The sequence below is a fragment of the Bos taurus genome, chromosome 11, assembly GCF_002263795.3.
Source record: "Bos taurus isolate L1 Dominette 01449 registration number 42190680 breed Hereford chromosome 11, ARS-UCD2.0, whole genome shotgun sequence".
NCBI lineage: Eukaryota > Metazoa > Chordata > Mammalia > Artiodactyla > Bovidae > Bos > Bos taurus.
The window spans coordinates 68549074-68566521 of record NC_037338.1 but is presented as its reverse complement, the minus strand read 5'-3'; the positions used below and the strand labels follow the sequence as shown (position 1 = coordinate 68566521).

The 17448-nt window shown below is 41.2% G+C and overlaps 2 protein-coding genes, 1 non-coding gene and 1 pseudogene across 16 annotated transcripts in view; 2 read left to right on the top strand and 2 right to left on the bottom strand.

Annotated features, from left to right (window-relative positions):
- The window catches only part of PCYOX1 (prenylcysteine oxidase 1), a 46958-nt gene extending 35771 nt beyond the window's left edge, over window positions 1-11187 (bottom strand). Inside the window, exon 1 of the mRNA XM_010810115.4 lies at window positions 11060-11187. The gene's annotated coding sequence lies outside the window, so the exon portion shown is untranslated. The remainder of the gene's footprint in view (window positions 1-11059) is intronic.
- Window positions 7040-11045, bottom strand: LOC132346599 (phagosome assembly factor 1-like; annotated as a pseudogene).
- Window position 11188: 1 nt separating the features above from the next.
- On the top strand, window positions 11189-11259 carry TRNAG-CCC (transfer RNA glycine (anticodon CCC)). Its single transcript has one exon. It is a non-coding gene; the product is annotated as a tRNA-Gly (tRNA).
- Window positions 11260-11593: 334 nt separating this feature from the next.
- The window catches only part of TIA1 (TIA1 cytotoxic granule associated RNA binding protein), a 55053-nt gene continuing 49198 nt past the window's right edge, over window positions 11594-17448 (top strand). For 13 of the 14 annotated variants that reach the window (XR_009496291.1, XR_009496292.1, XM_059891371.1 and 10 more), the window contains exon 1: window positions 11594-11822. Coding sequence is in view for 12 of the 14 variants with exons in the window: in XM_059891371.1 (XP_059747354.1) it covers window positions 11797-11822 (26 nt within the window). In the remaining 2 variants the exon portion in view is untranslated. The remainder of the gene's footprint in view (window positions 11823-17448) is intronic. The other variant, NM_001076109.1, reaches the window with a different exon arrangement.

The window sequence follows — 17448 nt, the reverse complement described above, 5'->3', positions numbered from 1 at the left end:
AATTGCTATTTACAAACCAGTGAGTTTATACTGTAATCCCTGATTCATGACTAGATTTGAAAATGAAGTCATGAAATCTCTGGTTGTGTCTGTCTATATATGTGTGCGTGCTCATTCACGTCGGACTCTGCAATACTGGAGTGGGTTGTCATTTCCTCCTCCAGGAAAGGATCAAATCCATGTTTCCTGTGGCTCCTGCATTGGCAGGTGGATTTTCCACCACTGAGCCACCTGGGAAGTCCTGTATGTATGTAAGTTATAGATATGATATACCTTTACTGTGAATGACTTTACCAAAATTAACTTGTAAATTAACTGTATTTAATTGGCTTAAAGAAAATTAAACTCTTACGTAAATACTCAGAAATAGAAAAGAAACTAATTCAAATGAATTTTAGGTTCATATGATTTGAAAAATACTCAAAAACAGTTTTCAGTTCAGTTCACCTCAGTTCAGTCGCTCAGTCATGTCCGACTCTTTGCGACCCCATGAATCGCAGTACGCCAGGCCTCCCTGTCCATCAACAACTCCCGGAGTTTACCCAAATTCATGTCCCTCGAGTTGGTGCTGCCATCCAGCCATCTCATCCTCTGTCGTCCCCTTCTCCTGCTGTCCCCAATCCCTCCCAGCATCAGGGTCTTTTCTAACGAGTCAACTCTTCGCATGAGGTGGCCAAAGTACTGGAGTTTCAGCTTCAGCATCAGTCATTCCAGTGAACACCCAGGGCTGATCTCCTTCAGGATGGACTGGTTGGATCGCCTCGCAGTCCAAGGGACTCTCAAGAGTCTTCTCCAACACCACAGTTCAAAAGCGTCAATTCTTCGGTGCTCAGCTTTCTTCACAGTCCAACTCTCACATCCATACTTGACCACTGAAAAAACCATAGCCTTGACTATACGGACCTTTGTTGACAAAGTAATGTCTCTGCTTTTTAATATGCCATCTAGGTTGGTCATAACTTTCCTTCCAAGGAGTAAGCGTCTTTTAATTTCATGGCTGCAATCATCATCTGCAGTGATTTTGGAGTCCAAAAAATAAAGTCTGACACTGTTTCCCCATCTATTTCCCATGAAGTGATGGGCATTACTATAAGTCAAATAAGGTCTTATTATATGTTCAAAAAAATTAGCAAGAAAAAGAACTTGATCTGATGAAACCAAGATTCTTTCATCAATTATATTGTAAATAGATCTTTAACCACCCCTTTTAAAGTCTTTTGTCATTTAACAGACAGCTATTGTTGCTCTCTGATACTCTGGAAAAAGATATTTCATCTTCAAGAATATTCTTAGTAAGGACCTTTTGACAAGTACAGTTTCTAATAACTTTCAAATCATACCACTAATCTGAGTAAGAAATTAAAGAATTCTAATGGAAAACTGATGATGGTTTCATAAACTCTTAACAGACAATCAAGATCAACAAGAATTAGCTACAACAGGACTGAATGGACTGATGAATATAATTTTTATAACTATTTGTCTGAAATATTATTGGCTTTCAATATTTGTTTTCCAGTTTTAAGGAAATCTTTCCCCTTAAGCTAATAAAGACTTATAGCAACTTGGTGTTAGTCACTCAGTCGTATCCGACTCTTTGCAACCCTATGGACTGTCCATAGGCTCCTCTGTCCATGGAATTCTGAAGGCAAAAACAGTGGAGTAGCCATTCCATTCTCCAGGGGACCTTCCTGACCCAGGGTCTTCTGCATTGCAGGCTGATTCTATCTGAGGCACCAGGTAATTCTGTCAGATTACCATCTGAGGCACCAGGGAAACTTGTACCTTTTTAAGCAGAATTTAAATATTTATCCTTTCTCCATAACTGCTCATTCCAGAATTTGGAAACTCTTAGTGAATATTCTTATTTTTAAGCAATATAGTTATTTGAGAAGTTTTCTTATAAGAGTGCATAACTGGAAACACTGGTAATATTACTTTGGCTTTTATTTGAATGTCGCATTACAGGGTATTTATAGAATCAAATATGACCAAACAGCTTTGAAGATCTAACGTGAACTTTATGACACCATAAAGCCTCTTGGAAACAACCTGGTACTCTGCTTGCAGGGTTCTCAGCAGCCTTACTAGGTAAAGAAAGAACTCCACCTCCTGGCTGGTAAAGGAATCTCCAGATATTCTGGAGACCACTAGAAGACAGGAATTCACCCAAATCTATAGATACTGCGCAGTGAGAATCTAATAGCAAGCCCTTGGGGTGGCTTTACCGCCCTTGAGAATCCTTTTAAACATTCAGCCTGAGATTCCTTATGAAAACTTCCAGAAAAGCCAATTTAAAGAGCCTATAGAATCAATTGCTGCTGCTAAGTTGCTTCAGTCATGTCCGACCCTGTGCAACCCTATGGACTGTAGCCTGCCAGGCTCCTCTGTCCATGAGATTCTCTAAGCAAGAATACTGGTGTGAACTGCCATGCCCTCCTCCAGGGGATCTTCCTGACCCAGGGATCAAAGCCACATCTCTTATGTCTCCTGCACTGGAAGGCAGGTTCTTTATCACTAGTGCCTTACGTGAATAATCAAGACAAATTATTGAAACCAGGTTTATTTTGCAAACAAATTAGTCTTAATTTGGCTATATTTGGTGGAAATGAGGATAATTTTATTTTTCCAGATACCTTTTATTTTTTTATTTTTAAAAAATTATCTACTTAAATTGGAGACTAATTACAATATTGTAGTGGTTTTTGCCATACATTGACATGAATCAGCCATGGGTGTACATGTGTCCCCTATCCTGAAGCCCCCTCCCACCTCCCTCCCCATCTCATCCCTCAGGGTCATCCCAGTGCACCAGTCCCGAGCACCCTGTCTCATGCATTGAACCTGGGCTGGCGATCTGTTTCACGTATAATACACGTTTCAATGCTATTCTCTCAAATCAGGAAATGAGGATAATTTTAGAGAGAAAAAAAATTATGTTTCAACAATATAACTTTGTGGATATTAAATTTTAGTGTTCTTTTTTTTTTTTAATTTACTGCCTAACATTCATTTCCTGAATGGCTTCTCATTACTATGCTATATTATTGTTAACTTTAAATTTTTCAAGAGCATTCTAAGTTTCTTTCTGAAGCTTATCACAGAAATCTATCTTTGGGTGAAGATCAAGTACCCCATGACCTGTAATCAGGCAGATTATGTATACTAGGAAAGGCATTATTTAAAGGATTATCTCCAACCTAGATGGAAGATCCTTACCAGGTATTCTTAACTAACTCACATACAGTAAAACTGAAGGAAATTGACTTTTGGATTCTTATTTCCCACTTCAAAAGGGTCCTGCACTGGGCTGGTAGAGAGACCTGCTGACTTCAACTCACTTTAATACATTGCTCATATAGAAGGGAAACGGACACCCACACTAGGACAAGAAGATAATATCAGAGGTAGACAGCTATCCTAAGATGCTGGACCTGACGTGTATGATCATTTATAGTTTTTTACTGATTTCTTGGACTTTTGTATAAACCAACTTTTTTCTATCACGGACACAAATCCTATGTAGAGTTTTAAATTAATTCAATTGTTTTACAGTCAATAGTCTATGTCCAACTTTTCCTAGTGTACTGTAGTGGACTTCTCTCCAAGGCTCTAATTGGATGGCGCTTAGAAATTTTATTTTAGAAGAAAGATACTCTAGGACTGCATAAGCTACTGCTGATATCACTAAGTGGGACTCTCTTATCCAGCCAGTTAATGACATTTGTTTGGAGTATGGCCATAAATACTCCTTTTCACTAGATGCTAAAATATTAGTTAGCTCCTACTAAGATCCAGTGAATTCATGGAACAAATTTATGGCCTTGGCTCTCCCCAGGCTGGTTAGAAAGATGCACTATTAGTTTTACTCATGCTCAAGGTCACGTAGAGGAGGTAGCCTTTGAAACTGCCCCTGTCAATCTGCCTTTAAAGTGAGCACACAGGGATCAGTCTTCCACTGGTATGATCACTTAGTCAACGAATTTATTCCTTCATTTGAAGATGTCATCATTCACAGAGACTTTAACAAAACTCACCCAGCAAGCCTTAAATGATAGTAACCAAGTCATTAGCTTGCTTAATTCATAAGTTTCCATGATGAGAAAATTCCGTGGCCCTGGATATTTTTAACTGCTTCCCAAGAGGCTTCTAATATAACCCATATTGTGACACAAATGAAGACTCCAATTTCCACTCTGAATGACCTTCTTTCGAGTTTAGGGGAGATGCGAGGAAAATGGTTTGGTTTGGGAAGGAAGAGGTCGAATCTTTACTAACGGTATTGTTACTCGTTTAAATATATTTATTTATTTGACTGCACCAGGTCTTAGTTGCAGCACAGGGCATCTTCAATTTTCATGTGTCTTAGTTGCAACATGCAGGATGTAATTCCCTGACCAGGGATCGAACCCAGGCCCCCTGCATTGGGAGCACAGAGTTTTACCCACTGGACCACAGAGAAGTCCCTGGCATTGTTATTATTGATGGTAATTTTGATTACAGTTTGTGTGACTTATAAAGTGATGGCTTCCTGCATTTCATGCTGTGTATCACCAACTTCTACTAAGACAGTAACATCTAAACTGCTTGAAATTATTGATCACATCTATAGTTCCCTATAAAATAATGAACATTCACAATGCATATACAATGTAAAACTGGCTTAAGTTCTATTGGACAATTTGGATTGACCGTTAGTCCTTGCCAGACATTCTACCAATATGTACATGCATGCGTGTTAATTCGCTTCAGTCCTGTCCAACTCTTCTTAGACACTATAGACTATACCCTACCAGGCTTCTGTGTCCATGGGATTCTCCAGGCAATAATACTGGAGTGGGTTGCCTTGTTCTCCTTCAGGGGGTCTTCCCAACCCAGGGGACAAACCCGAGTCTCCTGTGGCTCCTGCATTGCAGGCAGATTCTTTACCACTCAGCCACAGAGGAAGCCCCTCTACTAGTACTGCTGCTGCTGCTGTCGCTTCAGTCGTGTCCAACTCTGTGAGACCCCATAGACCGCAGCCCACCAGGCTCCCCCATCCCTGGGATTCTCCAGGCAAGAACACTGGAGTGGGTTGCCATTTCCTTCTCCAATGCATGAAAGTGAAAAGTGAAAGTGAAGTCGCTCAGTCGTGTCCGACTCTTAGCAATCCCATGGACTACAGCCCACCAGGCCCTCCGTCCATGGGATTTTCCAGGCAAGAGTACTGGAGTGGGGTGCCATTTCCTTCTCCAATGCATGAAAGTGAAAAGTGAAAGTGAAGTTGCTCAGTCATTTCCGACTCTTAGTGACCCCATGGACTGCAGCCTACCAGGCTCCTCCATCCATGGGATTCTCCAGGAGATAATACTGGAGTAGGTTGCCTTGTCCTCCTCCAGAGGGTCTTCCCAACCCAGGGGACAAACCCGAGTCTCCTGTGGCTCCTGCACTGCAGGCAGATTCTTTACGACTCAGCCACAGAGGAAGCCCCTCTACTAGTACAATCCCCCCTAAAAGGAAAGAAAGAGCAGACTTTTAGAACCAGGAATGGAGGGATATGATGGTCCTAGAGCAGGTAAGCAACCATTCTGGGTGGCATCAAGGAACCAAATATTTGATTACCAAATGCCTCCTATCAAAAGATTAAGGATCAAAAGAAGGAGTTGATGAAATAAAATCATTTTTAAGGCACGACAAAAAAATTTAAACATAAAACTCTCTCTGCTCACTTAGGCCACTACTTCTCTTTAGTGTGCACTGTGCTTCTGCAATTATGTGTTAACCAGATTTCCTTAAAAGACACAGGAATTCCTGCTTGATGGTAAAGAGCAAGTATTTCTGGCACCAGAAAAGTAATTCCTTAGGATATAACGTGAGGGATTGAGCATGGGGATGTTTTATTTCTTTTCCTTCTCAACTGAAGAGGGTTTTCATTTCTAGCTCAAATGTTCTTCTTATTTTATTTATTATTATTATTTTTGGGGTGTACCATACACCATGCATGATTTTAGTTCCCCAACCAGGGATTGAACACAGTCCTGGGCAACGAAAGCACTGAGTCCTAACCACTGGACCTCCAGGGAATTCCCACATTTCTTTCTTAATCCTTAATCTGCATCTGTACATGCAGATTTGGACGATGCAAACTGTCATCATTTGTTTTGTCTTTAAAATGTATATAACTTTGCATTAATTTCTTTTTCTTTTTTTTTTTAAGTGCTAACATTCCAGCAACAGCACAAGGTGAGCTGTTGCTGAAGCCATAGGAGGAGGACTATGGGCAGGGCATGAGGAATGTTCCCTCATTCTAGGAGGATGGGAACAGTTCTGGCTGCCCCAGAGCGGGATGTGTGCGGGTCTTTGGCCAGGCCACAGTCTACATAGGAAAACAATCAGTCACAAAGTTATGGGAATGCCACATAAGCTTGGCTATCGGCCCGGGCGCCACAAAGGAGCCCAGGGCAGGTCCTCTGCACACTCGTTGTTAAAAACTCTACAGGGTGAGGCTGTACATAAGTTTATTACAAAAGAGTTGTACTTACAAAAATCTGTACACACAGGTGAAAACTCTCAAAATTCTCATCTATGTGCCACAAGTTGCTAAGCCAAAATATTAAAAACAGGGTAAAATTATAAACTTCTCAATTCTTTTCAAAAGGATTAATTTTTTAAAACACATATGCTACTTTCTTTAGCAAATCCCACAGAGAGACTGAGCAGCCCAGCCCTCCTTGAGCCCCAGAGGCCTTGCACCATGAATGGGCCTGGCCAGGAGACACTGTCCAGAGTCAGGGCAGGAGAGCCAAGCCCACAGTGCAGAACAGAATGCTGAAACACACGCAAAAGAAGGAAGATGTCTTTAGCTAAAACCTTGGCATTAAATGAAAGAGGCAAACAGGATGGAAACATGCAGTCCTACCAGCCAGTTTGGGGAAGAGTCAGGAAACAGGCAACTTTTCAGGCTGGCTCCAAGAGCAGTGGGAACCAGGTCTGGGCACATACCTTGATGGTAGAAAGTTGTGTTTCAACCAGTTGGGTGTGTCCACTAGGCCTGGCAGGGAGCACATACAAGAAAGAAACAGGGAAGGGTAGGTGGGCCGTCCTGGCCACCACCAGCTCATCAAGTAACTAATGTGGATGTAGTGCAAAAAAAGTCACCACTAAGTACTATGGGCATGCTCCTGCTTGCCTTGATGGTCACATGGCCATGCTGGGCCAAAGGCAGGACCTTGTTCTTATCCTGAATGCCTGTGTCCTCAATCACAGAAAGAGTCCCCAAAAAGACTTTTCCCAGGGTGCGTGGGACAGGAAAGACAGAGCCCTGTCTCCTTACATGTTAGTTGAGAGCTCCTGGGTCTGGGTATCAAGATGCACAGTTGCACTTCTCTTTGTAGTCTGTGTCCCCTGCTGGCACCAGCAGGTGAGAATGGGGGACAGAGGAATATCTGGACCTCTCACCTCATGGCAGAGCACCCAGCCTGAGCCCCACCTTAACATATCACAATAGCCCTTCCACACTGGCGAGGTGTCCAGGAAAACCCACAGGGTGGCCTGCTGAATAGTATGTGGTACAGTTTCATGGAGTAGCAGTTTCATGGGTCCTGATGTTCCTAGAGTACAGCTCCATGGTTCTCAGGTGGGCACCAAGCCTGGAGGGCCATAGGGAGTTACCAAGGCAATGTGGCTGTTCTGCCTGACCTCAGAGACCATCTGTTTAAGGCCAAAGCAGAATGTGGAGCCAAATGGGTTGGAATTGTTTGGGCAGGAGGACTTGTGCAAGACAACAGGTTCCCCCCACCCCCACCCCCACCCCACAGGATGGCCCAGAAGCTCCTGAATGTTGTCCCACTTGCTGTAGGTCATGTGTGTTTCTGTCTGACCCTCTGTGTTTTCTCTCTTTACAGATAGTGGAATCTTGAATTCACTGTAGTGATACATATTAAAATTATAATGTCTAGGGTAACTGGTGTGTAGGACAAACCTCTTCATTTTGTGTGTATTCCCATCAAAGCAGATGTTCATTCTGAGAGTGAAGTAGTTAAAAAGCAGTCATGGGACTTCCCTGGTGGTCCAGTACCTAAGAATCCACGTTCCAAAGCAGGACATGGGTCCCATCCCTGGTGGGATCCCACATAGCCCAGGGAAACTAAGCCCACATGCTCTAGAGCCTGTGCTCCACAACAAAACAGTTCACAAGCTGTTAAGGAAGACTCAGAGCAGCCAAAAAGAAACCGTAGTCATTACACTTGGATGGAACTTGCTTGTGAGGCGAAGGAGAAAGAATCTTCATCTTGTCTTCTGACTTGTAGAAGACCTTGTGTGGAGAGTCAAGCGTGCTAAGAACATCTTGGCAGGAATCGCCAAAATATACTAAGATTTCAAATACCTGCATCTGGGCCATCTGGTAATAAGTTGGGTCCACACCTGTGGCAAGTAGGCAAAGTTGTAAACCTGAGGATCCACTTTCATATCAAAGATTATCTACACTCTCAGCATACATGTTGCCTGGGAAACATCTCAGGGGCATCATGGGAGCCTCAGTATCCTGCAGGCTGTTTCCACTGTACATGTACATTCATCTCACAGTTGCTCTGTGGGGTACCTGGAGAGAAGCCAGAACATGGGCAAAATTGGGCTCATACTCAGGAAACTTGGTGCATGAGTCTAGCTGAAAAGAGAAAGACAGTCCTCTGAGGTTGAGCTGAAAAAGCTGTGCAGTGGAGTTGTCCACTCCAGGATGGGTTGCACCGAAGACTGGTCAATCTGCTCAATTAAAATGCACACCACAATAGTTTAACCGTACTTTCAGTTCAGTTCAGTAGCTCAGTCGTGTCCGACTCTTTGCGACCCCATGAATTGGAGCACGCCAGGCCTCCCTATCCATCACCAACTCCCGGAGTTCACCCAGACTCATGTCCATTGAGTCAGTGATGCCATCCAGCCATCTCATCCTCTGTTGTCCCCTTCTTCTCCTGCCCCCAATCCCTCCCAGCATCAGAGTCTTTTCCAATGAGTCAACTCTTCGCAAGAGGAGTTTCAGCTTTAGCATCATTCCTTCCAAAGAAATCCCAGGGCTGATCTCCTTCAGAATGGACTGGTTGGATCTCCTTGCAGTCCAAGGGACTCTCAAGAGTCTTCCCCAACACCACAGTTCAAAGGCATCAATTCTTCGGCGCTCAGCCTTCTTCACAGTCCAACTCTCACATCCATACATGACCACGGGAAAAACCATAGCCTTGACTAGACGAACCTTTGTTGGCAAAGTAATGTCTCTGCTTTTGAATATGCTATCTAGGTTGGTCAAAACTTTCCTTCCAAGGAGTAAGCGTCTTTTAATTTCATGGCTGCAGTCACCATGTGCAGTGACTTTGGAGCCCCCCAAAATAAAGTCTGACACTGTTTCCACTGTTTCCCTATCTATTAGTCAAGTGATATATTTGAATCACCTTAAGTTTCTGATTGAAAGCTTCAAACAGTAGTTTGATCCTCTCCCGAGTCAGGTTATGGATGAGGTCATGTTTAAAAGAGGAGACCAGTGCCAATACATATTGCTCTTTCCCCAGAGAGCGCTCAGGCACCACCTCCAGATCCACCATTGATTGGGCCCACCAGGCCGGGGTGGCCTCCTGTGCACAAGGGCTGGAGCTCCCTCACCAGCAGCAGCATGGGGCAGCCCTGAGCACTAACCTCTAATGGGCAGAAAATCCTCAGAGCTTGCTGAGAGACTGTCTCCTGGGTTAGAATCCTCTTGATTATAAATTGGCTTGAATAAAATTCTCTATTTCTTTTTTTTAATTACCTATTTATTTAATATCTTGCTGCACTAGGTCTTAATTGCCATATGCAGGAGACATATATATATATAATATATAATTTTTAGTTGTGGCCTGTGGCCTCTTTAGTTGTGGCATTTGAATTCTTAGTTGTGGCACATGGGATCCAGTTCCCTGATGAGGGAACAGAGTCTTAACTACTGGACCACCAAGGAGGTTCCTCTATTTCTTTCTTAGATTAACCATTAATCATTTTTTTGTGGACAATGTGAAATGTTCAGAACAGACAAATCTGTAGAGAGGGAAGATCAGTGGATTGGGGAGGAGGAGTGAGATGGGGTATTGGGAGTGACTTCTAATTGGTAAGGGTTTCCTTTGGTGGGCGGGGGGTGAAAATGTTTTAAAACTGATTATAGAATGGGTGCATACCTCTGTAAATATACTAAAAAACCATTGGATTATACACTTTTTTTCCTTTGACTGATGGTATACAGTATCTCAGTTTCCAGACCAGGGATTGAACCGAGGCCATGGCAGTAAAAAAAAAAACCCCAGAACCCTAACCTTTAGGCCACAGGAAATTCCTGAATTACACATTTTAAAAATTTATATTGTTCACCCTCAAAATATTATTACTTGATGTCTTTGAATAAAATCCCAACAATGTACCACAGAGTCTAAATTCAATTTCAAAAATGATTATCTAAAAATGCTGCAGTCTAAATGAACTACTTCAAAGAAAACATCACATTTTTGGGCATGTACATTTCCCAATGTTTAAAAAATTTTTTACATAATTTAAAATGCAATACAAAATGCGTAATGAGTATACTGACATACATTTTTCTGCCTCCCTGGAAGAGGATAAAAATTTGTATATCCTCTTATTCCTTCAGTTTTAGAACTCTTGGATTGATCTGTATTTAATAACTGTTTCTTAAATATTTTCCAATGTACATTGATTATACCAAGGAAATTCAAATATAAAGAAAAATTCCTCAAAGATCTGGAATATATTCCTGGCTCAAAAATTTGGTTAACACCAAGAGGACAAATTCTTAATGAAACTCTTACTTTTTTTTCCGGCTGCGCCGCGTGACTTGGGGAATACTTAACCAGAGTTTAAACCTGATTTCGGCAGTGAAAGCGTGGAGTCCTAAATACTGGACTACTAGCAAACTCCCGGAAACTCTTTTAAATTCCAAAAAAAAAAAAAAAATTTTTTTTTAAGTGAGATTTTTCATACAGAAAAAGTAGGAACATCCATTCAACCGTACCAAAATGAAAGAAAAGAAATCATCTCTTACCTGAAAAGTAACAGATTATGGAGACTCTCGGTAAACTTTTATTTTTAAATGACTAAATCTTCCTAATTTGGGAACGAACGTCCTCGTGTACTTGGTCCTAAGGTATTTCGGCAGAACCAGCTTCCGTGAGCGCCGCTGGTGTAGTGGTATCATGCAAGATTCCCATTCTTGCGACCCGGGTTCGATTCCCGGGCGGCGCACACCGTTTTTGTCCCCGCTTTGGGTAATTTTTAGAGTCTTTCTTCTTCTAGAAACACAACTTTTCATTTCCATGAAGATTTATATTTTACTATAAATCACTGTTGACACATTCGAATCTGGAGGTGGAATTCAAAAATGTTTACTCAAGTCATTAAACAGTTAACCTTTACGCCTGCGCAGTCTGAGACAACCCCCTGGCGTCGTTGGAAGCACGGCTGCGCAACAAGTGAATATAAGGACTGAGGTGCAGCCTGGCGGCCAGGAGGTTGAAAGTGCAAAATTTCTCTGCGCCTGCGCGGCCCGGGTCACTTCCCTGGCTGCTCCAAGGCTCCCGGCTCGCCGCCATCTTGTATTGGGGCTTCATTGTTCGCGCTGGGCCCGGCAGTTGAGTGTAATTGCCGCCGAAGAAGGAGGCGGGGTAACCTCCGGTCAGCCGAGAATCCCGGCTACCCCTCAGCCATAGCTGGTCAAAAGATTTGTGAGGTAGTAAAGGGTAGGGAGCTGGACCTGGAGGCGCCGCCGCGACAGCAGCAGCCATGGAGGACGAAATGCCTAAGACTCTGTGAGTCTGGGGCAGCGATGAGGGGGGCGGGATGGTGATCGTCCCGGAGCGAGCCTTCGGCTCTGCGCCGCTCCCCAGCCTATTGTTCCCCGTGGACGCCGCGTTATCAAGGTTACTCTCTCTGGCGCTCACCTGGATGTCTAGGGACCGACACCCAGGCAGTGAGAACCAAATGGAAGGAGATGGGGCTCAGCCTCTAAATTAGTCCGTACACCTAACTGCCCCTACAGCCTGGCCTTTGGCCTCGTCCCGGGCCCTCGGCGGCCTTCGGCCTGGAGAAGAGACTTTCATTCAAACCTCTTTTTAGAACTCGGCGAGCCTTTTTGTCCCATGCTTTCTTTCTCTCCTGCATCCCTTCCCCCGCTTCTTGATTAACCTATTCTGATTTTTACAACCGTCTCGCTTTCATTTTACTTTGATTTTCTCCAGATACTCTTCCTTTCATTTTCTTTTCATTGATAAGAATTTTTGTCTTGAAAATCCGTGTACTCATTTTCAGGGGTGTAAACTTTATTCTCGCAGTTGCCAACTGGGAAAAAGTCAATTGTTTTTTCTTAAACTTTGGCTCTTTTTCTGTGGCAACCCCCCATCCCCGATCAAAAAGCCCCAAATCGGACCCCTAAGGATTTTGAAACTGCTTTTTTAAAATGGAACTCTCACCCGGAGGTATATATCAACTGAGGGGAAGTGGATTTAATGCTCTTTTATCTTCGCTTGCTACTTTTGTGATTGACATGTCGTTGAAGGAGCGGGGAGTTTTTAATAAAGCAACAATTGATAAGTACCTTAACTAAAATATTTAGTCACCTCTGAATTTTTGTAGTGTTAAGTGGTTTTAGTTTGGGATCATTTCTTTGTAGCGTAGCTTTCCCCCCGCCCCAGGCATTCTCCTTTGTTTTTCGAAGTACTATCCGATGAGGTGATCCTGCCTTTGTTACTCTTCTCGAAAATAAGAAAAAGCCCAATTTTTGACGTAGCTTTCTTATTTTTATTCTTCGAATACTGGCAATTTGAGAACCCTCTGCATTAAAAAAAAATACACTCTTAGGTTTCTTTTTGCAACTCTGCATATTATAGTTGTTATGAAATACAATGTAGTCAATTATTTTTTTAGGGCCAAAAAATAGTTTTGTTATGTAATCTATGAGAAATATAGTCACTCTTTTCTTAATAAATAAGTACAATTTTTTGCTATTTTATCTCATGTTAGTGCCCTTTAGTACTAGGATGCAGCAATTAGCACATGACTTTTGTTTTTTGAAAAATTGTATCTGTAGATGAATACTCCCTGGGGAAAAAAAAATCATTAACCCCATAGAGTTTATGGAACCCTTTTTTCCCTTTTGTCTCTTCACTGCAAGTATGATATCCAACAGCATACTGAATTAAGAAACTGCCTGTCTTTTTTTATATTATGATGTCTTCAAGGTTCTTATTTCAAAATTTTTAATTTCAGAAACTGCCAAAAATAATCTGAGAACTTAACCTTTTTAGTATGTTGATTTGGGAATATCAAATAATGAAGACAACTTCCGCTTTCCCAGGTCAGTCTACAGAAACATGCAGTACTAGTCTGGGGACAGAGGACCAGCCATTGTGGGAGAATTAATGAAGGAAGTTTTATTCAACAAATACTTGCGTTCGCTGTTAAGCCTTTCATGTGCTTGTTTAATCCTCATCAGAATTCTGCAGTAAATGTGTCCATTTTGCATTTGAGGAAAAGCTGAGATTAGAATTTAAGTAAGTCATCCCAAGTCATACACCTTTTTGTTCATCAGCCTGCCACTTTGCAGTCCTCAGCTTTGACTCACATTTATGACTGATTTTGCCTTGTATACTACCAGAACACCACATCCAAGAATCTTCCCCAAGTTGTCCATACTTTAACATTTCCTAATATCTCCTCCCTTGCTTCTACCTTTCTCAACCAAAGCTCCCATTCTTCCAGTCAAACCAATCCTGATTAAATATGAGTAGGTACTCATCCCTAAGTTTTGCCAGCAACGTTTTTACTTTTAATACAAAATGTTTGTGTGAATAACCTTCGGAGTCAGAGACTCTTAATATGTTCTTGGCAATGTCTGATCCATGGTAAGTGATCAATAAAATTGTTTTAAAAACGGGTATAGTTTCAAGCAGTGAATCAAGATTTACTCATTCTTGAGGGTAAGATATAGTCTGAATTTCAGTATTGCCTGTGTACCTAAATGGCTTAGAGGAAATACCTTCATTTGCCCCAAATGCGTGTTCAGCACTGCCTCTTTGGAGACCACCAGGATTCAGTTTCTTGTCAGCAGTACTCTGGAAATGGTACAGTTTACCCTTGAACAATGCAAGGGTTAGGAGCTATAGCCCTTGAGCAATCAAAAATCCATGCAGAACTTTTACAGTTGGGCCTCTGCATCTGTGGATTCAACCAATTGTGGATTGTGTAGTACATATTTAGTGGAAAAAAATACATGTATATGAATGAATGGATCCATGCAGTTCAAACCCATGTTGTTCAAGGGTCAACCATATTGTGAGAAGCGATTTGATTCGGGATACATTTTGAAAATAAAGCTACAGGAATTGCCAGTGGTTTGATGTTGAATGTGAGAGTGAAGTCGACAATAACTTTAATTTGCAAATGCGTAATTATCAGTCATCTAGAATGTTAGTTTGTTGCAAAATAAAAATGAGAACTGCCTTGAGAGCCTGAATGTCTTAGTAAGTCTTCAGGGCATGTTTGCGTGTGCTCAGTTGTGTCAGACTCTGTGACCCCATGGATTGTAGCTCGCCAGGCTCCTCTGTCCATGGGATTGTCCAGGCAAGCATACTGGAGCGAATTTGTCTCCCATCTCCCTTATCTTTTGCATTGCATACTGATTCTTTACCTCTGCGCCACCTGGCAAGTTTTTTCTTCAGACTGATTTGTTTACAATTGGCCCTTTGTATCCACTGATGTGAAACCCTCAATATGACAAGCCAAATGGAAGAAACTTGGGCATCCATGGGTTTTGGTATCCATGGGAAGAGGCAGGTCCAAGAACCAATCCCTTCAGAGTAACAAGGGATGGATGACTGCATATGGTCTGATATCCAAGTGAAGGAGATGCCAACTAATAAAGGATTTCTGCTATCATGCAGCGGTCTTTTGTGAAGAAGAGACAGTTGTTACAAGGTTATGATGCTGGCATATAATATTTATATTATGTGCCACATGGCTCTTACCAAGTTCCATCCTCAGCTTCAATGGAGCTTGCTAGATTGTTCATGGAGAGATTAGATACCATCTGGCAAGAGCAGAATCATCTCCCCAACACATGAGAAAAGAACAGACACTGGCCTGCACCCATTTTATCCTCCTCTGCCTGTCCAGCCCATCATGGCAGCAAAAGGTGTCCCTCCTCCCATCAGAAGCAAACCCCAGGTAAAGGACTTGGATGTAAAGGAAACCAGAATATTGTCTTGAGCTGCAGATACTTTGGGGGTTCGCAGGCAGCTCAGATGGTAAAGAATCTACCTGCAATGCAGAAGACCTGGGTTTGGTCCCTGGGTCAGAAAGATCCCCTGGAGAAGGAGATGGCAACCCACTCCAGTATTCTTACCTGGAGAATCCCATGGACAGAGAAGCCTGGGAGGCTACAGTCCATGGGGTCGCAAAGAGTCAGACACGACTGAGCGACTAATACATACATAGTATGTAAAACAAGTATTTACTGTTGTACATAATTCCTTTTTTAATTGAGATATAATTGATACACTGTATTATATAAATTACTAGTGTATAATTTTAAAGGTTATACTCCATTTATAGTTATAAAATATATTGCTATTTTAATATAAAATGTTGACTATATTTCCTGTGGTGTACAATATATCCTTGTCATAATTTCATAATTAGTAAGAGACATACACCTCTACCCCTGAACTAGAATAACTCCAGCAAAATGGATTAATTTTCTATCACATTGCAAATGTTCAAAAATAATTCTAAGAGAATACAGTTACCTCTTTTAAATTTTTATTTTTTTATTGGAGTATAATTGCTTTACAGTGTTGTGTTAGTTTCTGCTGTACAGCCGAGTGAATCAGCTACAGTTATCTCTTTAACAAGTATTTATAGAGCACGTAGAATATTCCAGGCAGAGTTCTAAGTAGTAGATATGAATGAAAATATGTCTCTACTCTTATGAAATTTATCATTAGATTAAAACCTATTTATTCATGTTTTTCACTCAAATTTTCAGAGGCTTCATATCAAATTCTACATTTTTATACAATGATTGTGGCTCAAAACAAACCCAATACAGCATTCTGCCTTGCAGATTTTTCTTTGTAAGTTAAATTTTCCAGAGCTGTACTAATAAATACTTAAAGTGTTCTAGATTCTAGTGTTATAACTATTTGAACTTAATATCACCTTAAAATAATGTATATGTTAAATTGACATGAAGTCCTATCCCAGAGCTGTCAAGTTTTTACTGGCATTGATGACTTTTTCCATTGAAACGTCTCAGGTAACTTTATTTTGAAAAATTTAAAACCTATGGAAATGTAGCAAAAATAGTGCATTTAAGACTTAGATACCTTTCATGTGGAATTACCAATTGCTAATAGCCACATTTGCTGAACCATTTGAGAAAACATCAATACATTTAGGGCTTAAATAAATCTAAAAATTGGGGCATTCTCTTATATAACCACAATATAATTTTCATACTAAGGAAACTACATTGATAGAGTGTTTTTAACCAATACATAGTTCATATTTTATCCAGTTGCCTAAGGAGAACATTTACTTTGCAGTTTTGTATGAGATTGGTGCATGATCTCAGAGGTGATGTTATAAATATCAACATGACATACTTCAATCTAGGCTGTTAACAAGAAGTTCATGGAACACCTAGAAAAGGATATTTTAATGTTTTTGAATAAAAAGCATCTTGAAAAACTATAACTACATAAATGTAAGAAATGTACATTTTGGTTTAGTAGTCTATTCAACATGGTGACAAGAAATCTTGGCTTTCAGCTGCTCCAGAATCAATTTTGGTATCCATCAGAATTTCTTTAAATGCATTGCTGCAAAAAAATTTAAGCATGAAAGGAATTTGATTTTAAGAAAAAGATACTGGGGCCATACTCTTATCTGTGAAGTGTTTCTCTGTGAATAAATCCACTTGTTACCTATCACTTTGTCTCACTGAGTTCTTTCCGCAGTGAGACATCAAGAAGCTGAGCTTCATTAGGTCCTTGAACCAGGCCCACTTGGAGGTTAGAGCTGGGAAATGAATGAGATACACATGCCCAAGAGTTTGCACTGATACTTCCAATTCTAGTCTGATGCTACAGAGTTCATTCTGTTCTTTCCCCTCTCTGTATTTGTAACTCCATTCTCCCAACTGTGAAGAACTTGGCTTCTATTGCCAGTATATATATTCCCAGTATATTCACTTATTGCTCAGTCTTAGAATTTCAAAAAGTAGTTTCAGAATTGTTCAATCATGCTTCCTTAAAAATATATATATACAGAGAGAGAGGACACTTTCAGAATTTGGAGGAAGTTTATGGAACCTGGCTTAGAAAATGTTCAGGAAAGAGAGACAACTGTCAGGCCCACAGTTCTAATCAAGCTATAGAC